A 26,549-nucleotide genomic window follows, 5' to 3' on the forward strand; every position below is an offset into this window, starting at 1 on the left:
TCCTTTGCAGGTCAAATATATCCGGGTACAGAAAATCCGATACATTTGGGACACCACCTGGCAAATGTTTAAGAAAATTGGGTGAGTTTAAGTAACGATTGTTAAAAGAGTCTCACGTCATTGTCTGCTGAAATGCTCCTATTTGAATTCCTACGGTTCTCGTTCTAGGATGCTGGAAGAGGAGCACTCCTGTGCAGACATACATGCCAAGTTTGGATCCGGGCTATCAAAGGAAGAGCAGGACGTAAGGTACAGTACATGATAGTAGCTCGGTGGGCTAGTGCTCTGCATGAAAAGTGGCCCACCAGCAGTCCAGTTTCAGCACCACAGCCCCGCCCTGTGGAACTCCTTACCTCCACTCTTAAGAAATGAGCCCTTCTACCCAGCATTCAAGTGACTGTTGAAAACTTGGCTGTTCAATTTGTTTGACTAACACTCTAAGCATGAACTGTCTCCTACTAGCGCAATGATCTGTAAAGATTTGACTCTATTACTCTGTACAAACTCTGTGATGCCTGTGGGTCTGGGCGTTACATAAAGGTTAAAATAAAATAAATAAATAAAATAAAATCCCTTCGAATAACCAAGGATCTACAGAAAGATTGGCAGCACTTAAGCATATGTTCTTGGGCACTGAGATATCAAACTGTAATTTGGGGTTCATCATTGCGACTTGGGGTATTGCTGACCAGGAACACATGTGCGTGTGCTTTTTAACTCAGGCCTGCGAGCCTCCACATTCTCACGTGCAGATGTGACCACGTGACACTGATGGCCACCTCCAGCTGGACGATGGATGCAAGGACTTTGCTGGCATCACAGGTCAAGTCTAGATAAAAACGAAAACATGACAATGGGGCATGAGAGCTCTGCGGCAGCGCACAAATGCACACCTTCGTCTTCTGTTCACCTCAAGGGCGTTGCACTAGTCGTGTATTTATTTCTTTAACTTATTGGCTGACGTTTTGTGGCACGTGACTTTGCAACGCACAATTAGTTTAAAGTGCAGGAGATGGGACACACGAGAAATAACTAAACGTCAGCTGGTCAGGAATATTCTAAACTAACCCATCGAGGCTGCATGCCTTTTTCTGATGGGGTGCAAGGGGAGTAGAGGAAGGGGGCATGAGTTTTCATAGCTCAGTCTTCCAATGCTGATTTCTGATTGGGGGTTCCAGAGAGGAGTATTTGGAGGGTTAAAGGGTCTTCACAGCTAAGCCAGGACATTGCATTTGACCCCTCTTTTGAACACATTTGGCAGAACTCTGAATTACCCGAATGTTCCCTGCATGTGGGCGATTTGGGTCCGGCCAAACCTTTACCAGATTCAGGTAAAACTCATGAGATGTTCATGCTGATTAAATGCTGCTGTAAACATTGGGTTAAAGAGGTCAGGCCTTTTCCTACCAACACATGTTTCAAAGCACAGAAAGTGTGAAGTTAATGGAATAGCTCAGCGTTCAGAACCTTCCTTGCCAGGGATGTCCAAAGAAAGCAAGGTATCCACATGGTTACTGGCTTGCACCGGGATGTTTCTTTAATATATAAACCAAAACTAACGTTTTCTTTACAGCTGACAAAAAAACAGTAAAAAAAAGAAAAACCCACTTAGTGCCAAATTTCCTAAAAATCATACAGATAAAGGCTTTGCAGGATCGGCTGTTTTTATACGCATTACTTTGAGAAAGGAGAAGGTCACCGTATTCACAAAGGAGCCCTGCACACTTCCAAGGGGCTGTGCAACACACACGATGTGCTGGCCAGCCCCCACACATGCAATCCTTTCGGGAGCATGTATGACGCTGCCAGCATCCATGTGCAAGCTGGAAGTGCATTCCTTGATGGGCGTCATTGTGGTTCTATTCCTGCTGGAGGGAGACTCATGCAAGTGGGGCAGCGGTGGTTCCCGCTCCGCCGGTCCTGCAGGAATGCATGAACGGGTTCGAAAGGAGTTTGCCAAGCATTGCACTTCCCTGGCACTGGGGCACAGAGGCACAGGGGGACGTGTCTTCTGTACATCCCACCTCTGAATTTGGGATGCAGATTAAAATGTGCAGAAATGCCCCCTTATTTGTGCAAATGTGCAGAGGGAAGAAAAGGTCATTTGAACGTGTGCATCTATGATACGCACCAAGAACCCTTCTGAATAGGGCACACCCTTTCGTCTTTGTGTGGGCGCATGGGATGAGATGCGCGAGCACGTCTCATCACATGATTTGGAAAAATGCCTCTTACTGCAGGTATATGTGTTGTCTTTTATCCCAAGGTACATTGTAATCCTACCTGACGTCAGTGCCCAGAACAGGAATGTTTGACATGTGACTGACTCGGCCTCAGCCCTACTGGCCTTTCTGAGGTCATTGACCTGCAGCCATGGACTCTCGCCATTTGTAAATGCATAACGTTCATAGTTCTTATGGAAACAAACTCGGCAGGCTGAAACTCCATCCACCTCCGATGCTTGACTGGCCCTCCCCCCCGGCACTATAGGCTTTTCAGGGGTCCGTGGCTGTATGGTAACACTGGACTCCTCAATAACACTCCCTGTGTTGACCTCTGAATGATGAAAAGCAATTGCAGGCATGCGCTCTATGCAATCTTACAATTCCCCGTTTCAACTTTACTAATTTGATGAAGTTCAGAAAGATGAAAGGCTGAGCGCTAATTACCCATATTCACAGCTGGGTCCTGCAGGGTTGATCCCTTTCCCTGCTCCCCAAATCTCTCTTGCTAGAGGAAGCCTCTTGCAACTCTTGGATAATGCCAGTAGTATTAAGAAAGTTTGTTGCAGAAACAGGAATCGATCGTAAGCAGAGCAGATAAGCCAACCTTTCTGAAATACGCTTCTTGTTTCTTGTGCAGGCTTGTTTATATTATTTGAAAAACACAAAGGCACTGCTAGAAGCCGCTTCATTGAGCTAGATGTCCATTTAAAATGACCTTTGGGTACTTGCATGCTCGTTTGCTCTACAGACCTTCAGCAATGGACAACTGTGCCAAATTACGCGAGACCCAGTTCCTCTGTGTGGCTTCTCATCCAATTTAAAATGGAAGTGTTCCTCCTGGGAGTGTGATCTGCGCTAATGGTTTATTTGTTTTTCCAGGAGATTGGTTTGTGGTCACAACGTCATCGACGTGGAGGTTGCCCCGCTGTGGAAGGTCTTCATTCAGAAGGTCAAGTCCACCTTCTTCATTTTTAAAAATAGTGTATTTTGTTTATTACATTTTTATGAATACAGGTAAACAATCACGGGTGACTTACCTCCAAATAGTCACCCATAGCTAATTCTGAGTCAATCAAAATGATTATGGAACCGTTTTTACAACAGATACCAGTGTATGCAGCCACAGTGAGCATAGTACATTGATAAAATCCTGAGTGCGGTTTGATGAAATCCTGAGGGACCTGTGAGGTTTGATGAAATCCTGAGGGAGGTTTGATACAATCCTGAGTGAGGTTTGATGAAATCCTGAGGGAGGTGTGAGGTTTGATGAAATCCTGAGTGAGGTTTGATGAAATCCTGAGGGAGGTGTGAGGTTTGATGAAATCCTGAGGGAGGTTTGATGAAATCCTGAGGGAGGTGTGAGGTTTGATAAAATCCTGAGTGAGGTTTGATGAAATCCTGAGTAAGGTGGGATGATATCCTGAATGTGGTTTGAGGAAATCCTGAGGGAGGTTTGATGAAATCCTGAGGGAGGTGTGAGGTTTGATGAAATCCTGAGTGAGCTTTGATGAAATCCTGAGTAAGGTGGGATGATATCCTGAATGTGGTTTGATGAAATCCTGAGGGAGGTGGGATGAAATCCTGAGTGAGGTGGTGTTTAAGCGTGATGCAGGGCATCCGGTGCAGTTAGTTGTCTGTGGAACATTGCTGAGGTCATCACCCTATGTTCCAGTAGGTCTTCTTTGGACACCAATGTGACACCCAAACCATCAACATCTTCAAAACTCTACACAGCGGGTGGGGGGGGGCAGGGGGGGGCACAGATGCGATTGATAAAGATAAGATTGTAGACGCACCAAATTGAAAAATTAACATATATTTTTGGAGTACCAAAGGAAATATGCATCAGGCACATTTACATGTAATATTTTCACTAAAGATCACTGGCACAGAATGCTAGCATTCCAAGGCCTCCACCTCTGGAAGAATCTCCAAGATTGGCCACAGAATTCTAGCATTCCAAGGCCTCCACCTCTGGAAGAATCTCGAAGATTGGCCACAGAATGCTAGCATTCCAAGGCCCCACCTCTGGAAGAATCTCGAAGATTGGCCACAGAATGCTAGCATTCCAAGGCCTCCACCGCTGGAAGAATCTCGAAGATTGGCCACAGAATGCTAGCATTCCAAGGCCCCACCTCTGGAAGAATCTCGAAGATTGGCCACAAAATGCTAGCATTCCAAGGCCCCACCTCTGGAAGAATCTGGAAGACTAGCACAAAATGCTAGCATTCCAAGGCCCACAACTCTGGAAAAACCTCGAAGATTGGCCACAGAATGCTAGCATTCCAAGGCCCCACATCTCTGGAAAAACCTCGAAGATTGGCCACAGAATGCTAGCATTCCAAGGCCCCACCTCTGGAAGAAACTCAAAGATTAGGCACAGAATGCTAGCATTCCAAGGCCCCACCTCTGGAAGAAACTGGAAGACTAGCACAAAATTCTAGCATTTCAAGGCCCCCACCTCTGGAAGAATCTCAAAGATTGGGCACAGAATGCTAGCATTCCAAGGCCCCACCTCTGGAAGAACCTCGAAGATTGGCCACAAAATGCTAGCATTCCATGGCCCTCACCTCTGGAAGAACCTCAAAGATTGGTCACAGAATGCTAACATTCCAAGGCCCCACCTCTGGAAGAATCTCGAAGATTGGCCACAGAATGCTAGCATTCCAAGGCCTCCACCGCTGGAAGAATCTCGAAGATTGGCCACAGAATGCTAGCATTCCAAGGCCCCACCTCTGGAAGAATCTCGAAGATTGGCCACAAAATGCTAGCATTCCAAGGCCCCACCTCTGGAAGAACCTCGAAGATTGGCCACAAAATGCTAGCATTCCATGGCCCTCACCTCTGGAAGAACCTCAAAGATTGGTCACAGAATGCTAACATTCCAAGGCCCCACCTCTGGAAGAATCTCGAAGATTGGCCACAGAATGCTAGCATTCCAAGGCCTCCACCGCTGGAAGAATCTCGAAGATTGGCCACAGAATGCTAGCATTCCAAGGCCCCACCTCTGGAAGAATCTCGAAGATTGGCCACAAAATGCTAGCATTCCAAGGCCCCACCTCTGGAAGAATCTGGAAGACTAGCACAAAATGCTAGCATTCCAAGGCCCACAACTCTGGAAAAACCTCGAAGATTGGCCACAGAATGCTAGCATTCCAAGGCCCCACATCTCTGGAAAAACCTCGAAGATTGGCCACAGAATGCTAGCATTCCAAGGCCCCACCTCTGGAAGAATCTGGAAGGCTAGCACAAAATGCTAGCATTCCAAGGCCCCCACCTCTGGAAGAAACTCAAAGATTGGGCACAGAATGCTAGCATTCCAAGGCCCCACCTCTGGAAGAAACTGGAAGACTAGCACAAAATTCTAGCATTTCAAGGCCCCCACCTCTGGAAGAATCTCAAAGATTGGGCACAGAATGCTAGCATTCCAAGGCCCCACCTCTGGAAGAACCTCGAAGATTGGCCACAAAATGCTAGCATTCCATGGCCCTCACCTCTGGAAGAACCTCAAAGATTGGTCACAGAATGCTAACATTCCAAGGCCCCACCTCTGGAAGAATCTGGAAGACTAGCACAAAATGGTAGCATTCCAAGGCCCCCACCTCTGGAAGAATCTCGAAGATTGGGCACAGAATGCTAGCATTCCAAGGCCCCACCTCTGGAAGAATCTCGAAGACTGGCACACAATTCTAGCATTCCAAGGCCTCCACCTCTGGAAGAATCTCGAAGATTGGCCACAGAATGCTAGCATCCCAAGGCCCCCACCTCTGGAAGAATCTCGAAGATTATCCACAACATGCTATAATTCCAAGGCCCCCACCGCTGGAAGAATCTCAAAGACTGACACAAAATGCTACCATTCCAAGGCCCCCACCACTGGAAGAATCTCGAAGATTGGCCACAGAATGGTAGCATCCCAAGGCCCCCACCTCTGGAAGAATCTCGAAGATTGGCCACAGAATGCTACCATTCCAAGGCCCCCACCTCTGGAACAATCTCGAAGATTGGCACAAAATGCTAGCATTCCAAGGCCCCCACCTCTGGAAGAATCTCGAATATTGGCCACAGAATGCTAGCATTCCAAGGCCCCCACCTCTGGAAGAATCTCGAAGATTGGCCACAGAATGCTAGCATTCCAAGGCCTCCATCACTGGAAGAATCTCGAAGATTGGCCACAACATGCTAGCAATTCTAGGCCCCCACCACTGAAAGAATCTGGAAGACAGGCACAAAATGCTAGCATTCCAAGGCCCCCACCTCTGGAAGAATCTCAAAGACTGGCACAAAATGCTAGCAGTCCAAGGCCCCCACCTCTGGAAGAACCTTGAAGACTGGCCACAAAATACTAGCATTCCAAGGCCCCCACCTCTGGAAGAACCTAGAAGACTGTCCACAAAATGCTAGCAGTCCAAGACCCTGCAAGGAAGGCATGGTATCAGCAGTCAAACAGACACAAGTGACCACAGTTCAAGGGTGTTTATTGATTAATTATCGAAGACTTTTGAATGGGCACAGGGTTTTGCTTGACCCGTTGCAGGACCACTTTGATTTCACCATTCCTTTTTACATTTGCAATCTCTCAGTTGGATACCTAACAGAGACCTTTGAATAAGCACCCATGTGGCACTGGACCACTCTGTTTACGGTATCTATCTTGGCTTCAAAAGTTCTGTCACTCATCTGCGGTTCTATCTTATTTTAGTCGCTCATCACATACGCTTCACACACTGTTCTCTTCAGTTTTCTTCATACAATGTTGGCGCTTGCAACCTTGGCTCTAACATAGACTGGTCTGGTATCAGTCTCTGCGACTCACTGGCTGTGCTGACTTTACTGGCACAGCTTTGTTTTAGGAGCTAAAGACAGTACCATGGTGGAAAACGCTCTTCCCTACCTTGGCTATCAATGCAAGAGAGCCACGGTACCTCGGACACAGTATGCAGGTTTTTCCAGCTTTAACTCAAGGTCTTATGTTTCTTATTCTCGAAGGCTCATGAAAGTAACAGTCTTTCTCTGAAAAGGTCAAGGGCACTTCCCTCCTTGCAACCCTCTCTGGTCTTGCCATCTTTCTCCTCATATTAAACTGTCATCTCGGAACTGCTGCTTCCTCATGTGTTTTGCCTTGCTCAGAGTGTGTTTTCGTGCTCCACCTTTTATCCATGTGGGGAATGTGATGGAAGTCATGTGTGTGTAATGATCAGTAATTGCCTGGCTCTGTCTGAAAATTGTGTTGGTAGTTTTGAGGTATAGGGTTCGGGTGTTAGCCCATTTTCTCTCACAGTGAGCTGCCTGTAAGAAAGTATTTGTATCGGGAAAGGGGGGGTCTGGGGTCGAGTTCCTAAGTATCCTACCTGGTAGAATGGGGGAAAGGTGTTAGAAGAAGGGGGATACCACGTCTCGAGATCCGGTGTCCCACTTCCACTCCCTGAGGACACCTCAACCAGGTGATCCTCCCACACTGGTCCACTCCCAGGAACTGGATCCAAACGTGATGGCCGTGTCCTGGCCACCTGGATGACAGATCCCCGGGACTAGCGGGTGAGCGGGTGAGACACCTTCAGGTTTCTCTCAGCCCTCACCTCTGAACAGAATCTCAAATATTGAAGACAAAATGCTAGCGGACCAAGGCCCCGACCTCTGTATTGATTTCTAGTTTTGACGGCCTATTCTTTTGTGCACACAGGTGATAAACCTCTTTTACATCTACCAGTTCTTCACTGTGGTCCTTTGGCTGGCGGAAGGTTACCTGGGATACGCCATTGCAATTCTCCTATTGTGTACGGTCACTATCAGCCTGTCCCTCATCGAACTCAGAGAGGTCAGTCTCAGTCTTACTTGCACCTCTTTTTTTCTTGCATTTCCTTTTGTGTGTATTAATGATATGTTGAGGCCTTTTAACTGTGTAGCCTAAAAAGCTACTGAAACACAATACAGGTGAGTACAGGCTACCTCACCCTTTCACACTAAGGAGTACGCCAGATTAGTGATCCAAAGTGCAAGAGGTTTTTGACTCAAATATCCTCATCACACAAGGCTGCCCATTACCTAACATCACACAGTTTGCGAAAAGCCCCGCCTCCTTGAGCGAGCAGTCACAGTGAGTAAGCATTGACCTTCCTGTCACAGTGCATTCTGTTGGTTAAAAAGACAAATGTTTAACAGACAGCTTTTAAAGGGAGGTCGCAATATGACCGATTTCCCATTTAAATGCTCATAATTTCCTCAGTATGCCACTGTCCTGCTCAATAAGAAATATGGGGTCCCATTATGCCATCGCGCTGCTCAGATTGCTCAGAACTCATTTTCAGGCTGCCCCCGGCCCCCTCCTCTCCCTCTCTCATCTCTCATCTCTGATTGCCTAACTGCCATTCAAGATTGGTGTGCCGCCAATGATCTTTGTCTAAATGCCAGCAAGACGGAGATCCTCCTCATCGGCACACCTTCACCATCCTTTCCCCTCACTCTGCGGCCAGCCTCTCTTGGCGCTCCTCCTACCCCCATCTGCGAGGCTAAGAACCTCGGGGTCATCTTTGACTCCACCCTTTCCTTCTCCACCCACATCTCTGAGGTCTCTAAAAAGTCAAATTTCCGACTGCACCTCCTCAAAGGTACTCTGCCTTTCTTCTCCTTCCCCCAGAAGCTCATGGTATCTCAAGCTCTGGTTCTCTCTAGCTTGGACTATTGTAACAGCCTCTATCTAAATCTACCTGCCTCTACTCTCCGCCCTCTGCAACTAATCCAGAACAGGACCGCGAGACTTGTCCTTGACCTCAAGCCCTGGGATTGTATCTCTCCTGCTCTGAAATCTCTCCACTGGCTCCCATTGGATGCAATGATTAAATTCAAAGCCTCTCTGCATTGTCCACAAGGCTTTCTGGGGCCTGGGTCCAAAATACCTCCAGCTATTCCTCCGCTAATACCTCCCCTCTCGAGCTCTTTGCTCCTCTACCTCCAACTCACTCAGGGTCAGTATTTTTTTCTAAGAAACGAGCTGGGGGTAGATCTCTGTCTTCGGCTGGGGCCTCCCTCTGGAACAGCCTTCCTGCCACTCTAAAACTTGAGGAGAACCATCTCCGGTTCTGGAAGCACCTCAAGACCTTCCTCTTTTCTTCTGCCTTCGCTCCTCCTCTCCCCTGCTGATCTGTTCTCTCTTGGCACCGTGCACCTGGCCACCCTCTGTCTTTTGGGCCCAGGTACCTGCTCATCCTGCCACCCTCCCGCACTGCCTCGGGGCCACCCCTTGCACTGGGGTCTGTATCTAGCCCCCCCTTTTTCTTCCTGCACTTATCAGACCTACCCTGTCTGCTGCCTTAAACCTAGCACTTGCAAATTGCTGGCTGCATTACCACTGTTTGTTGCCTTTCTTATTTATTTATTGTTATTTATCTGTTTCTCCTCTGCTTCGCACTTTTCACCTCTCCCCCTTTCCATGCACTTTTCCCCTCCCCCCTCTCCCATGCACTTGCGCGTTCTCAATGTCACTGGGCCTAGTAAGATCGCTGTTTTGTTCTCCCCTGTTCCCTCCCTTGCCTTGTCGCGCTCTGAAACACTTGTGTACGAGCGCGATAGAAATAAAATATCAATCAATCAATCACTCACACAAGGTGCCCATTACCTAACATCACACAGTTTGCGAAAAGCCCCGCCTCCTTGAGCGAGCAGTCACAGTGAGTAAGCATTAACCTTCCTGTCACAGTGCATTCTGTTGGTTAAAAAGACAAATGTTTAACAGACAGCTTTTAAAGGGAGGTCGCAATATGACCGATTTCCCATTTAAATGCTCATAATTTCCTCAGTATGCCACTGTCCTGCTCAATATGGAATATGGGGTCCCATTATGCCATAGCGCTGCTCAGATTGCCACCTTCAATTCAGGCAATAAGTCAGGATACTATCTCCCTATGTCAGGGTAGCATTCAGTATGCCAGTGGTGCTGCTCAAAAGGCCAGGTTGCTGCGCACAGTGTTGACGTCACATCTGGTCAGTGTCCCTCCAATTACATTTCAATCACGTATCCCTTCTTGATCATTCTTTTTGGCTATTGGTTACTCCCTAGATCTGAATTGTAATGTGATGTGTCTTGCCCCTAATACACAGATACTTGGGATCTCATTATAAGTTGGGTGGATGTTCACCTGATAGCAAGACCGACTCCGCCGGGGAAAAGCTATCCAGTGACTAAATTAAGAGTGGGTTTAAAGAATTGCTAGCAATGGTATGTAACATACTATTACTTTGGAAGGGAACTGCCCACATACATCTGGACAAATCAGTATACATTACTTTGATGGCAATATCAGCCTTGCCAGCCTTGCTTTGAAAATCAGTGAAAATGCCATCTTGTAAGAGAGTGGCATTGAAAGGAAGTGGGTGAAAAACGTGCTCCAGGAGGATCTGAGTGGACACTCCAGTATCAAAAAGTAACATTCTCAGAAACGAAACTTGGAAATCCTAGTGGCTGAGGCCATTAAGAAGCCCAGTAACCTGTCTGGGGCATGAAAACATCTGTAGCCTTTAACAATGGCGTGTTCTAACATGGCAGACCTCTTGCTCATTACAACAACTAAGAACTATACTTAATAAAGCACAATATAACATTATCTAACAATGCAGGTGATGAAGAAAATACAATAAAATGAGAGAAATGCTATGCTACACATTTCACTTCATTCTGCAGCAAGCAACCTAACGCTCCCTGTGATGAATCAACTTCCGGGCCACCAGGGGTCCAGGTATGAACATCGGTTTCTAAACCATCAAAACAGCCTCACACCTCTAGTAGCACAGAAGGGTTCTGAACCGATCGGAAATACAGGTCAATTGTAAACCTCCTTGTCCAATTTTGGCAACATGGACGAAACGGCAGGCTTATCTTCGCAATGTCGTGGATCATTGGTTAGTTGCAACACTGTGAAAATACAATTATTACCCAATGATAAAAGGGAGTGGCCAGTCAAGGTTGTGTAAAAATATTTATATTATTATTATCGCAACAGACAGTTCTAGCACACTACAAAATACAACCCATCCTGTAAAATAATGCAGATGACAGACAGTTTCAAGAAGGATCAGGGAGGCACCCTGGATACTGACAGGAAGGTGGTTGGTATAGTAAATAATTGCAACAGTTCAAGCATACTTGGCTTCAGCACAAAGGAAGAAATGGGTCTTAAAATGTCTCCAGAGGCCATCTCAGAAGCAGCAAGGTGACAGCACCATAATGTACCTTGTGCTTGTGGGTGTTTTTGATGCTCAACAGGATCAAGGCAGTTTTAGGGCGCTTTGCAACTTCTGTGACAGCGTTCAAGATGGGAGACAGCTGCGGGTATCAGGTAGCAAACAGTTGGGTGAGTTCAGCTGGACAGACGGCTGCAGGCTGGCCTACATTGCAGCTCTGGTTGGGAATCGTCTCAGTGCTGGTCAGTGGTTCTGAAGCACTGTTCAAGACATCTCAGATGTCTTTAAGTGACGGCAGTGTAACAACAGTCAGCAATGTAGTTGATTGAAGCTCGAGCTACTCGACCCACTCGAAAGTGCCCTTTAAGGTAGACGTCGGCAGATGTTTGTCGATACACTCCTCCTAGCTTCTTCACCCACTTTGTGTCGTCCTTTAAGGTGAACATCCCAAAGCTGAGGAGTATGTTGCAGGCAGCTGCCTTGTCCTTGGTTTCGGGTTTAGCGACTCTCTGGCACTTCCCACCTAGGAAGCTTGCTTGCAGAACCTAGCAGGGCACCCTGTGTGCTGGCTGGGTACTGGTGCTGAGCTGCTGGAGGGTCCTCTGGATTCAGTATCTCCCTCCGTTTCATAGGAGAAGTTTAGGGGAGGGATCTTGCTTCCCTCTATGGAGGTCCAGACCTTCCTTCATTGGCGGAAGATGTAAGGTAGACTGTACCTTCAGCCAGGGTCCAATGCTGAGTTCTACTTGTTACTCCTTGCGAAGTCTTCATATGATCTGCCACAAGGGGGCCTCGGCCCTCTTTTAAAGCCAAATGGACCACAGAGATTGGTGTAGGCAAAGCCTACCTTAATGACCCTATCCTGGGTCCCCGCCAATAATCTTCTGTATGCATGAGGTCATAACCAGAGTGCTTTGCAACAAAAAAGGGATGAAAACATGAACTACTAAGTCCCACCCATCTTCCTGTCTATTGTGGATCAAAGGGTATCTTTGGTTAATGGAGCTCTCTGTGGTTCCTGATTAAAGAGTCGGGTCCCCCTTGGCTCGACCTGAAACCACCCCTATATTGAGAAGGTAAAAAATACATCATCCTTATGACAAGTGGTAGGTTGATGGGTGGCCTGAGTCCTGGGGCTCTGATAGGCTGGCTCATTTCTAACCAACCTTGGACATTTGACAAGTCATCAAAATATGAGCAAGATGGGGGGTAAGGAGAGTGAACCCCTTGACTGTTCTTTGTTCAATTAAAAGTTACCATCCCTCATTCCTAGGCCATTAGAATGGGCAACCTCATTATACTTGGCCTTGTGTGGCAGCTTACGTCTATGTGTAATTTTAGGGAGTACTGCAGGTGTCCTATCTAAGTCAGATTCTAATGAATAGTCATTGTTCTCCAACTATGGATCAGGTGCTAGACGACAGTGCGTGAAATCGAATGACCTTCTATTTATTAAGGTTTTAGCTAATATTAATGGGTGTGTCATGTTTTCTGTTGCCACAAGGGACACTCATTTGCTTCATGGAGTGTTTTGGCTTACCATTTTACTGCACCTGGCTAACAAAGACTGGTTCTATTCTTGTAAACCTTTATCCTGGGAGTATACTGCTTGCAGCTTGGGAATTGTTATCTTGTGCCTTTGTTCTGCCATTCCAATCCTCCCTTATTTCATTCTAACTTTGGCACAAATTGCCAGCTACAGTCTGAGCTCTGCATGGATATGTATTTCTGTGGATTCAGCTCTTTGAGTTTTCCTGAGGTACTGAGGCCTTTGCTTATTGAGGAGCATGCTTCAGCTTCCATTTTTAAGAAGATGGCTGTCCAATTATACTCTTGTTTCTCTTTTAATTAGCTATATTCGCGTGCCGTTCATGTTGCATTCACCTTATATATCGATCATGTTAGTGTTCTTCATGTCTGTGCATGCTATGTTAATATCTTTCATGTATAAATGCATATTGTACCTAGTGTATGTGTTATGCATGTGGAGTGCATGTTTTCTTTGTGTCTAATGAATGTGCTTGTTACTGCTGCAATGTTAGTTTGAATGCTTTTGCCATCTTCAGCTTAGCTTGTCTCCATGTCCTGTTGTACCTGCCTGGGATAAAGGTGGTACGGTGGTCTCAGTGAGTAGAGTTTCTCATCATTGTGGTATTGGCCCGGGGATGGGCAGAAGCTATGAATGACATATTCATCGGCCTCCCAACAATACTGTCTGTCCTAGAATCACCACTTCTTTCTGACAGTATTGCAGCTTCTCTTTGTTGGCCTTGTAGCCTTTTCTGCCAATAATGTTAAGAGTGTCACTGAATTATTTCTACTTCGCTCTTCTGTGATGCTACATACCAGGGGGTCATCCACATATTGTATCACTGTGCTCTGTGTTTGTAAGTTTCCTAAGTCCATATGCAATATTCTGTTAAAGAAGCTTGGGGATTCACAGTACCCCTGTGGTAAGCGAGAATCTTTGCACACAGTGTGTAAACACAGTAAGGGTCTGGGAATCTGGGTGTAGCGGAATAGAAAATAATGCATTCTTAAGGTCAACTAGTCAACTACTGTGAAATAAGTTGCTCTTTTGGGTATGTTACATAAAATGGCTGGATTTGGAACTACCTGAAATTCTGCTTCTACTATGTTGATTAAAGCACAGAAGTCCTGCACCACCCTCTAAGAACCCCTTTCGTTTTTTCCTCCAGTATATAGCATTGTTACATGGGGGTTCAGAGGGCTGAACGCTGCCATGTTGCCAAAAAGGTACAATGGTGTCATAAATTCCCTCATCTGATTCCCATGACCTGGGGTACTGTTTGACCCGGGCCAGTATTGCCCTTGATTTCAGCTTGATGTGTATGGCCCCCATTCCTTTCAAGAGACCCACATCATGGGGGCCACTGGTCCATGTTTCTTTAGGTACCGTGTCCACATCCTCTTGTACGTGTGCTGGTTGTGTCTTTGTAAGAAGTACTTTCTGGCAAACCTCTCTGTGCTGTACAACCAACAGACCTGGTATGCAGATCTCAGACACCATCTCCCCGACATCATCATCATCTGTAAAAAACGGTTATTCAGTCAAGCCTGTAAAGTGCTGTGCTGTGTCAGTGCATGAGACAGGGTGCCGTTCAATGCCATTTTCATATGTTCCCTGCAGAATCTCTTTGTCTTTCTTTGTTGATGCTGCTTCTAAGTGTATTATGATAGCGGTGCCTGGTGCTTTTTCCTTGTGGACCGCTGGTCTGAATAAAATAATTCTGTGGATAGTCAAAATGTATGGTACTGAATCTTGGGCACCCAACCTAACAGTTTTGTACTTTGCTGAGAAATAACTCTGGATATGGCAGAGCACCTTGCACAGCACTCTGGGCGCAAACTGCTTGTGTAATTGCAGTGACCTGCATGTAATACACGCCTGGGGCTGGAACACACTATACCTTTTTCAGAAAATTAAAATGTCATGTTTAGTTTTCTCATAATGTCTCACCCCAATATGTTAATTGGTGTTCCTCTTGAATACAATGGTGCTACAACTTCTTGTGTGCCTATGGTAAGGGGTAAATCTTCAGTGAAAGGAACCATTACAACAGCCCTGTAAAATCCCTGAGTGTCCATTAATTTGTCTGACAAAGTAAATCTTCCTTCTGTAATGCAAGACTTGGAAACTCCTGTTTTGACCAAAAACAAAAATTTCCTTCCACCTATCATCACTGCATCCTGACATCCTGAGGTTCCTCTTCAGGGTCTGCAGTTACTGATAGGAATGGGCATGTTAGAGCCGTCTGTGTGCTATTCTATTGGTAAGTCGTGTCTGTGCCTGGAAATGTGAAAGGGTTAACTCATAACACTGTCATTCCTGTGCACTGTGGTACAGCACCCTGGGGTAACACGTTGTTGTCCCATTGCTGTGCAGGGACTTGCCCCTTTGCTTAGATGGGATTCGGTTATAGGTATTGGGGCAACTGTTGCTGTTGGGCAGTACTCTGTTCATTTTGGGTAACTGGGGGCAGCTGCTGTGGGGCACATTGTGCATTTTGGTGAAATGGAGATTGAATCTGTGGATGTTGCATCTGTAGGGCCAGACTGTGCTTGATTTCTGCTCCTGCAATCTCATACAATGTCTCCCACTTTCCCACAAGCCCAACACTGTCCACCGGACCTGAGTCTTACTCCTCCACATCCAAATCAGGCCCCCCTGCCATTCTGAAAGTTCCCCCTTCCTTATTAAAAATACCCTGCTTGTGGAAAATATCTTCCTTTTGGAAAAATACCCCGTCCCTCTCCCCCCGCAAGGAGTTGTACATGTGCTGCCCTTCTGTGGTGTTTGGAATTACTGCTCCTCCCATACTGAATTTAGCTAATTTCTTATGTACCAACGTCTGCCTTCATTGCCAGTCTACCATATATTTCTCCTTGTCCTGTTTTGCTCTGCAATGGTGTAGTGAGCTTGTCTCTCAGCCCATCTTGTTGTCTCAATACCTACTACATTTCCCAATTCTGTCTGCACACCGATGGGGAGACCCCTAGACAACATGCAATAAAACACAACAATGTCACTATCCCATGGTTGTCCCATCTCTAACCGCCACATCTCCTGTATCGGTTGAATATACTTTGCGGGTTCCTCGTCTGGTCTGATCATAGCAGCCAGAATGGACTGCATGACTGGCATTTCTGGGTACATTTCTCTCAATGCCTTCCATACATGTCCTCAGTAGTTATTAAATGGCGCACCATTGCGGGCGTAGCCACTCAGAGTTATCCTGTCATGTCCTGCCTATTCACCCCATAAAGAGGAGAAGAAGCTCTTCATACTTCCTATGGCCAGGGTAATCCCAGCCGTCCTTTTCTCTAGAGCATAAATCCACTTGCCTGCACCTGCTTTGAGGGATGGCAAGCTGCTTGTTAAGTGTTCCTTATCCATATTTGGCAAAAGTACATACTGAGACCCCCCTCAAAATTTCTGTAATAGGGGGAGCTGGGTCCCCTGCTTCTGAAGCTATGATGTATCCACTCCCTTCTTGCGATTTGCTACAGCTATTATTTTGTGCCGTCTTCTAAGCCACTTGGACCATGGTGTCCCGCAAGACAGTGTCCCTTGTCTCTTCTGTTACCCATATGGTTTCATCATCTTCTGCTTGTCCCTTGCCACATGCTGAGTCACTATCTACTTGTTCTAGGGTAGGAAGGTCTATAACAGGTTTACTACCAAGTTTAAACATAATCTGTCCTCTTGTTCATTGCTCTGTTGCTACCGCTGCACAACATTCCTTCTCCCACTCCTCCTCTGCTTCTTTCAATACATCTTCTATCGGCTTTCACACATTTTTCCCTGTCTCCGAAAGGAATGTGTCACTAAAAGTGCCTGTTGAGGTGGTTCTACAGGCCCCTGCTGGTTTCCTTGTCAGCCCTTTTTTATCCTTAACTGTGGGTACATAACAGGAATTGGTATAATCGTCAGTGGGCTACAGGGGGGTGGACTATAGAGGAAAGGAGCCATAAAGTGGGGTGCAGACGCTACTGTATAGTATGCCAGAGGACCGGGGCTCGCACCACAAAATCACAGCTTATCAGAGTACCCAAGGCCCATCAAACCCACTCCTGGCAATGACGGAGGACTCAGCCATGGGGCACATTAGAACTCTCCTTTATTTTTCAAACAGTCAGGGATCATACAGGAAACATCGGAATCACTGGCAATCACAGTTCCTGAGCCCCTGTTACTAGTTTTTATTCCGTAGTGATGTCACAATCCCCAACCCTTCCCAAAAAACCTACAAACCAAACCCATTGGGTAGCTCGGGTGATAGCGCCTACAGGGAACCCTTAAATGAGTTATTCAATTGGTCTTCCAATGTCAGGTGGTTTTGCCTGGGACTTCCCCAAAAAGTATCTATTACATTGTTCCAGGGTGGCAGGACTACCATTGGCCCTTGCACCATCACACACCACCGCAGGATTTGAGTGTCCTGATTGGCTAGAGCGGGTCTCCTCTGGCCTGGGACCCTGTTCTGTTCACAGCGCTCATTGTACCTTTTCAAAGTAATGAGAAAGACTGTGTCCCCCCATTGTTGCCACTGTTATAGCCAACTAGCCTAAGAGAGTGCCTGTGTCTTGCAATGTTCGGCGGACAACGCATGTATGCATTCTGTCTGCTTCACTAGGAACGGCTCCTCTTCCCACCACTATTGTTCGGCTTGGCTGAGTCACATGGGGGAGGACCACAAAACTGAGGTTTTTAGTCTGTAATTAGTCAGGATTTTATTCTGTTATTTCACATTTGACTCCATGGCCCGGTAGTCAGGAATTTCCCCCACCCTTGTCCTTGGCTACGAACACTGGCCCTGTGCTTCTCGCTACAGAGTCTGCATCTCTTCTTCCGTATTTTGAGGCCTATGGCTTCCTGTGAATTCACTACAGTCATGCTATGATTTTCCTGTATATTGTAATATTTTCTTTCGAGGTTAGTAGTACTCAAGCTCTTCCTGGTTACTTATAAATGTATCTCTACATGGTTAGTTGCAATAAAGCGGTTGCAAGCTTGCTCCATGTGAACTTTTCCTTCTTGCATTTCTGCGTTTGACTAGTGAAGAGGAAAGGATTCTGACAGTATGTATATGTATCTGTCCTCTATCTACAGAACAGTGTATGTATGTCCTTCGTTTGTGTATGTGTGTGTCTGTGTAACTTTGTGACTAACGTTGCTATGCCGTGTTGTCACTACTGATGTCATCACAGCTGGACAGTATCATTAGTCAACCTGATCCAGTGATGAGGCACCTGTATCCATGAAGACATCAGCTGGATAGGGTTTGAATGGTTGTCTAAGAGAGCATCTGTTAACATACGTGGAATACACTGGTCCCCCTAGGGTTTAGCCAAACAATGACTGGCCTCTCTCGTTTCTCGGCAGACATGCACGTAGGGTACACAATGGCCTTTCCGGGGACCCTCTCTTCACTACCATAACCTTCTCCTTCATTCTGTCTGTTTCATCATCGGGGGCATTCTCGTCTTCCTCAAATATTTTCCACAATTCCAATGTGTGTTTTCTGTTCTTCAGCTTTTTCCCTTTGTGTGTTGACAATATGTGTGCATACATGTGCTCTAAAATGTCTTTTGCATGCGTGCCCTCTGAGGGCCACTGTTTAAATATTTCTCCTGCAGTCCCCTGTACCCACTCTGTTTGGTACTTTAATAAATATTGTATAACTATACTGCGGAAGTGCCTTGCACATATGTTCCAACAGAGTATCCATAATGTCAATAATTCCCACCCCCCACTCAATATCTGCCGACACTGTTCCATCAGCGTCCTATACTCCTAAATCTCTGTCACTTCAATAAACCAATTTGCAAAAAATCCAATTGTAAACTGGTTTCCCCCCAAAGACGCAGACACTCACACATCAGCCTTTTCTCTTCATACTCACACATTTTTCATACCAAACAAAACATCCACATCTCAAAACAAAAACCTCTAAAGACACCACTCTAACAAATTCAACCAATAGTATTTACAGCAATATCCTCCTCTTGCCCCTCACTCAGAGGGGCAGAGGGAATCCCTTTCTATTTCTACAAAGCACTGCCTTTCCCCTTATAAGAGGAAATCCCATATCAATTCACAACTCTATTCCATTTATGATGTCGTCTTTCCCCTCAGCGGGGGAGCTTCACCTCAATGTCTCATTAAAATCTGCATGCAATATTACACAACCCCATCTCTGCCCATCTCTGAGGACGTCCCCGTCAACTTAATCTACTAAACAGTATAATACCAAATTAAAACAACAAAACCACCCACAATACTGCACTTTCATGCAAGAGTGCACTTACGTCATATGGGTCCTCCAAGTCCCCTCAATGCTGAGCGTCCCCTCTGCCTGCACCTGCCTGTACCTGCCTGCATCACCTGTATCGGCAGCCTGCCTATGCGATTAGGCAGGCCTTTGGGTAACTCCTAGGTTTGTGTGTCCAAGAACTCGACTCGACAGGCCAGAGACACAGTGTGCGGCACATAGCTGCCAGCTCTTCGGGGGTACGGGAGGTCTCGCTGGGGACTCCAAATGTAAAAGTACAGTACCCCAAGGTAAACCAAAAGTAATGCAAAAATAATCAAAAATAGAGTGCACGACTTGCAAGAAAAAACGTTATTTTTTTGGCGAATCCGGCAGGGAGAATCAGACACTGAACTGGGGACAATCACAACATGTCCATTCCGTGCTGCAATATTTAAAGCAAAAGAAATGCAAAATTAACATGTTTATACAATGCAACATTATTTCATTGGCTACTCGTCACAAAGCCCCTAAAAAACACCATACATTAAACAATTAAATGGGAAATATCCTTTCTTGTGACCATCAAAATACCACCCCTTGAACATGACATAATTGCATAGTCAGCACACTATACATCGTTTTGATTGCGTGGCACGCTTCATGGTACAATTAATAAAATAAGCTTTACCCTGATTGGACAATGACATTGGAGACAGCTTGGGCTGTAGCATCCCACCAAGACGAACCAATCATATAGTGAGTGGAAATCAGTGAGGTCAAAACTATGTTGCAGCCCATGGAACACCACAATCCCTTCCCCATAATTGGGCTTCTTGGCTTCCCACCCCTTGCACCTGCACACTCTGCAACTCCCATCTCGAGACATGTTGCCATCTGTGGAAGCAACCTTCTAGTTATCTTCTCACGCGTCTGAGAGCCTGCTCCTGGCAATTATTTTCTTCTATTTATTGAAATAACCAAGGCATTTTACCACAACACCAATTGCTCACACTCGCAGTGGGGGTGCTGTGTTCACAGCCTAGTTATATATTTTGGAAATGCTGGTGTCTGGGGCCTTTTTGCATGTCTCACTGTGTCCTTCACAACCATTGTGTATTCATTTGTATGTTGTCTGGGAAGGCACCTGCTGTCTCGAGTCTCGTTTTGACCCCTAAGTACTTTCTCCCTTGCAATTATTAACAGGAAATTGTTTAGCCTCCCTTTCTATCCTGATTGTGGAAACTTGGAGATTTCTAACAGAAAGAAAATACAATTAAATGACATAGCTCAGAAATGCAGTCTAGCACTCTAAAATAGAAACATCTGCAGACAACAATGCACTGCTCTAATATGGCAGACCTCACGCTCACCTCAACCATTAAGAACTATACTTAATAAAGCACAATCCTAATATTAAAATGTTTTCCAACTACATAGCATTATTTAACAATGCGGTTTGATGGAGAAAACACAATATAATGAGAGAAATGCTATGCTACATGTTTTGCTTCATTGCGCAGTAAGCAACATAAAGCTCACTGGCAAAACAACTTCTATTCTAAATGCAGTGTCACACCACACAAAGCATGTGACATCTACATCATTATCAGGGGCCTAACACCTTGCTAAAAGAGTTTTCTCAACATATACTTCTGCACACGTGTGGGACGGTGCACTTGCATCTGTATATATCGTATGGCTATACTGGCACACTCACACTGCAACAAGCATGATAGAGAGCTGATGCACACCAAGAACTGCCAGAAATCAGGTGTGCAGCAAAGAGCTACCCCCCGTATAGAGAAGTCTGTGAAGTAGCAGCCACTTGGATGAGAACAGTCACTAGATGAAACTGGGGTGTGTGCATGGCCTCACAGCTGCAAGGCAAACCCCCCCCTCTGACTAATGTTCACCCAAAATAACTGTCTGAGAACCACTTGGCTTATGATCCCTTCATCATTTGTGTAACTGACCTGTTAGTGGCTCACATTCCAGACACAGGAGAAATGCATGGGCCCTGAATGGCAAATTCCTAGTCACACTTCCAATTCCCTCTGCCAGTGCCCTCATCCCAAGGGGTGTGGCCTTCAGCTATGCTCCAGGTCCCACCTAGCCACACACAGTAGTCAACATACCCATAACGACTCTCGAGAACACTGGCCATGGCCTGCATCAATGGCCATTTGCCAATTACCCCGGGGCCTGGAATGTGCCTGTCCCCCAGGACAGCAGCCACTTTAATTAAGCTGGCATTCCCTTTATTCTGGGGGAATATTATGCTCCTCCTTGTCCCACCCAACCCTATGCAAGTTGAGGAGGGTATCGGAGGGGTGTAATTGAAAGGGGCCCCCAGGGGTCCCTTACGTCTATGGAAACAAGGCAAGTCACCACACACGATAAATACGCCAGACACGAGGTTGTATTCCCAAAGCTAGGGTTTATTGCAAAGCAAAAGTCTCAGTTGGCCAACTCGGTCTCACGCCCCGCGATGACGTGTATTTCTAGACCTCGAGGGACGCAAGAGAGTGAATTACGTACATCAGTTACATATATACAAAATGCATATCAAACAATCAGCTATGACATGTTTAACACCCCCCCTTTATTGGGTTTCTTTGAACTTGGCGTGATGATGGACACTTTTGACAACTATGACTTCAAATATCTATTCTAGTAACAATTTGCAATTTGTGAGAGCGGAGGCATCTTTCAGTTGTTGAACAGAACACAGTGCTTCTGTTCTTGGAAGCGAGCTACATACGGGGGAAGAGTCACATTCCAGACCTTGCTATCTATGAGGTGCTATTCGTGTCCTGGGAGCCGACACGCTCTAACAGGGCTAAGCAAAGGGGGGCTGTAAGAAGAGCATAATTTAAGCCTTTAGCTGCTTCATTCTAACATATTCTACCATATAACGAGACTGGCTGGCAGCTGCAAAATGATTAAATGCCCTGCAGCTCTGCTTCAAGGCTACATTCGGGAGGGAGACGGGCATTCTTCCTGGCGCTGCCTACGTTGTGTTTCAATTAACTTTTGTTATCCTCGCGGCCCTGCAGCCTTGTCCTTTCACGTGCAGACAACAATGTTTTACAGTCGAGCAGTGTAAGCAGAAAATGTACTGCGAAGCAATGAGCAATGGTTAGAAAACAAAATGGCGATTCTTGTTACATCAAAATGGCCGTTCATTGGCAAACTCGGAAACCTATATTCTGTCATATTGTGCATGAGACGGTTGGCCCACGGCCATCAGAATACGTTTGCAGTTACATATGAGAGGTATCCATTTTTCTAGACTGACATAATATGTCCCAAGATCTGCGCAAAACCCTGTGTTTTTGCCACACAAAGTGCAGACCTGTAAAAAGGTCCACAGACCACAATGTCTAGGAACTAGCCAACCATTTGCATGGAAGAGCCAGTGAATGCAGACCGTAATGTTCCATCTGCTCTGCGATAACAATGATGTCTTCAGGAAAAGGCCGGCCTATGGCGTTTTTATAGATCTTAAGGCAGCGTTTGACACAGTTCCCAGGACATGACTGTGGTCAATGCTCGCTCTTGCACCTGGGTATTCCTCCTGTCTTACTTAAAGCCATCAAGCTGTTGTACCAGGGAAATGGGGCTAGGGTTTGCTATGGTATGGGTGGGGTTCTATCCAGGAAAGTGAATATCGAGAAAGGGGTGCACCCAGGTTGTGTCCTCGCCCCCCTACTATTTTCACTATTCATAAATGACGTAATGTGTGACCTCCTGTCTTCTCCAAGTGACGTCCCTGTATTGGCGCGGGACAAGATCCCGGTATTGATGTTTGCAGATAACGCTGTCCTCCTGTCTTTGACGCCGGTAGGGGGCTGCGCCGTCAGCTTGGCATTTTCTCAAGCTTTTGCAGTGGAAACGGTCTGACACTGAATACCCAAAAGACCAAGGCCATGATTTGCAAAGAAACAAGAGGGAACAAGCACTGCAGGCTCGATCTGATGCGTGGACAGGGACAAATGGAGCAAGTCAAGTCATATGTCAATTTGAGCGTAAGAGTGTACGAAAAATGTACACGGGGTGAACAAACCAAAAAGTCGAGGCTGACTTTATCCAGCTACAGCCGTTCAATAGCAAAGTTTGCAAGGACACATGGGGGGGGCCTATAAGGCCCAGACTAGTTTATGGCGTTGAACTCTGGGGTAGCTGCAATATCAAGCACTTGTCTGTCATTGAAAATAGCTTTTTTAAAAAAAATGTTTTAGGTTTGCCGTCCAGTGGCCCTACTTTCCAACTTTCCAAATCCTCTTAGCGCTGGATGTACAGTCAATTGAACAAGTCTGCAGGGTAAACCCGCTCTTATATTGGCTTAGGCTGTGGATCAGTGAACCTCTTGCCAGCTATCGGTGGGGGGGGGGGCTTTGGAGGCTTTAATGACACAGGAGGGCGGGCTGGCTCTTCCTTGGCTAACACACTTAAGAGGGATCTTATGGATCTTATGAAGCTCTCGGGTTACCCAGTGAGTGCAAATACAACCAGTGAGTACAAATGCAACCAGTGAGTACAAATGTAACCAGTGAGTACAAATGCAAACCCAAAGGTCCTAGTGATTACCCAGGGAGTGCACATGCAAACCCAAAGGTCCTAGTGATTACCCAATGAGTACAGATGCAAACCCAAAGGTCCTAGTGATTACCCATGGGAGTGCACATGCAAACCCAAAGGTCCTAGTGATTACCCAATGAGTACAGATGCAAACCCAAAGGTCCCAGTGATTACCCAGTCAGTTCAAATTCAAACCCAAAGGTCCTAGTGATTATCCAATGATTACAAATGGAAACCCAAAGGTCAGAGTGATTACCCAGTGAGTACAGCTTACAGATGCAAACCCAAAGGGCCCAGTGATTACCCAGTCAGTTCAAATTCAAACCAAAAGGTCAGAGTGATCACCCAGTGAGTACAGATGCAAACCCAAAGGTCCCAGTTCCTTCTGTCCTGAGGTTGCAAAGGTCTATTGAAATAGTTTGGAGATTGAGTTGGTTTCTCCCAGTTTGGTACTTATTGGGCCACACATCAGTTCTGGGGCTAGGAAGACTACTTAGACCACATGCACCATAAACCGATGCGTTCCCTTTATGTCAAGTTACGCTTTGGAATATTGCCCTTGGCTGCAGTGAAGTCGAATTGGAAGAGTAATTCCAATACTTATTGTCCATTCTGCCCAGAAGTCAGGGGAAATGCTGTACATTTCCTCTTCTTCTGTCCCTTCCATGCTGACCTTAGGAAGAGGTCCCTAAATCTTCTCTGTTTGCAGAAGCAGGTCTCAAGCGTTGGGGAGGCGAGCTGTCTTTGCTTGGCAGGTAAGGTCCTCCTGGCTACGCTTACCACAGGGTGGCTTCTGCTAAGGGCCTGACCTAGGAGGACGAAAGTGTGTAATTCTGTTCCCTAACTAATTATTGTTGGGCCTCTTCAAGAGGGCCCCACCTATAATTTAATTCAATGACATTTGGATCATAGGGTATCCTTCTGTAAATGCCTGGCAACATGTAAGTGTTCGAGGCTTTCATTGTGATTTCTACCATATGCACACACGCACCCTTCCACATTCATGTGGCTCTATCAATTGCACAGACTTGACTTTTGAACATGTATTTTATCAAATGCTGTAGTTATGGGCGGGCTAAGGACTGCTCTCAACGCATTGATGGTTTTATTTGCATGTCGGCGGCTTTTAATATACACTTTATCGAAATAAAGCTAAAATGAAATGGATATAAGTCCACAAACCGAAGAGAGATATCACTTTTTTGGTCCTTTTTTAAACAAACCGCTTGATGGATTTGCAACACATTTGTAAAATCCCATTTACATGACCAGGGCCCCACTCCATTCACACATTTGACAAAAACTAATCCAACAGCCCGGTGGTAGGCAAGAGGAGCAGTTTTATTTTGGGGCGTCAGTTGGTGCTTGCGCCACCTATAACCGCAACTATTGCATCAGAGTACACATAGGGAGAGGCGGCGTATGAGCAGGGGCACTCAGCTTGTAGGTGTTGGTTGGTTATTTGGACACCCATTGACTGCCCATGGTCATGCTAACCCCTATGGCCATTGCCAAGTTCCTGCCCGTGCCCGCCCACAACACCTCCTCGTGGGAACTCTTTGAGCTCACTTCCATCGAGCATTGCCATCAAACTTTGCACTCCAAGGACCTGCCAGTGTGTTCTGTAGAGCAGTCCTCTGAGAGTTATGACTACATCAGAGTTGTAAACCCGCTACTGGTGTAATGAGAATGACTTACCAGTGCTGCCTTCAGCCACTCGATTGATAAGCAGTCTGTGTCCTTCACTGAAGTCTTGTTAAGAACAAGCATTGGCATCGCCAACTGTTTTTACTTGTTTATAAGTATTAGGCGTATTAGTTGCCCGGCTACTCGCACCCTTTTGCATCTGCTGCCATCAATAACCAGTTACTACCACAACGGCAGGTCATGAAAAGAGCCTTTCCCATGACCACACAAAAGACAACACTCTTGACATTGCCAATGCTTGTTTATAAATGCAGGTCAATCGGGATTTCACGAAGTTTGGGAGGTCACCAATAACTTTGATGTTGGGCGCTATAAGCCTGTGCCAGCGTTTGGATGTCAACAAGGGTGCTGGGTGCTATAGTAGCCCTAAGATTGTGTTTATAGAATCACCCTGAGATTGTAAAGAAGCATGTAGGGTGCCATCACCCTGAGACTGTCAAGAAGCATGCAGGGTGCCATCACCCTGGGACTCTCAAGAAGCAAGCAGGGTGCCCTCACCCTGAGATTGCCATGAAGCATGCAGTGTGCCCTCACCCTGAGACTGTCAAAAAGCATGCAGGGTGCCATCACCCTGGGACTGTAAAGAAGCATGCAGGGTGCCCTCACCCTGAGACTGCCAAGAAGCATGCAGGGTGCCATCACCCTGAGACTGCCAAGAAGCATGCAGGGTGCCATCACCCTGGGACTGTAAAGAAGCATGCAGGGTGCCATCACCCTGGGACTGTAAAGAAGCATGCAGGGTGCCTTCACCGTGAGACTGCCAAGAAGCATGCAGGGTGCCATCACCCTGAGACTGCCAAGAAGCATGCAGGGAGCTATCACCCTGAGACTGTCAAGAAGCATGCAGGGCGCCATCACCCTGAGACTGTCAAGAAGCATGCAGGGTGCCATCACCCTGAGACTGTCAAGAAGCATGCAGGGTGCCCTCACCCTGAAACTGCCAAGAAGCATGCAGGGTGCCATCACCCTGAGACTGTCAAGAAGCATGCAGGGTGCCCTCACCCTGAGACTGCCAAGAAGCATGCAGGGTGCCCTCACCCTGACACTGCCAAGAAGCATGCAGGGTGCCCTCACCCTAAGA

General features: G+C 46.3%; 1 protein-coding gene across 1 annotated transcript in view; it reads left to right on the top strand.

Annotated features, from left to right (window-relative positions):
• LOC138492787 (probable cation-transporting ATPase 13A4) overlaps positions 1-26,549 on the top strand; it is a 302,290-nt gene that overhangs the window by 32,508 nt on the left and 243,233 nt on the right. The window contains exons 5-8 of the mRNA XM_069620146.1: positions 11-81; positions 169-249; positions 3,105-3,174; positions 7,909-8,043. Coding sequence (XP_069476247.1) covers positions 11-81; positions 169-249; positions 3,105-3,174; positions 7,909-8,043 — 357 coding nt within the window. The remainder of the gene's footprint in view (positions 1-10; positions 82-168; positions 250-3,104; positions 3,175-7,908; positions 8,044-26,549) is intronic.

The sequence above is a fragment of the Ambystoma mexicanum genome, chromosome 10 (assembly GCF_040938575.1).
Source record: "Ambystoma mexicanum isolate Mex_15411 chromosome 10, UKY_AmexF1_1, whole genome shotgun sequence".
Lineage (NCBI taxonomy): Eukaryota > Metazoa > Chordata > Amphibia > Caudata > Ambystomatidae > Ambystoma > Ambystoma mexicanum.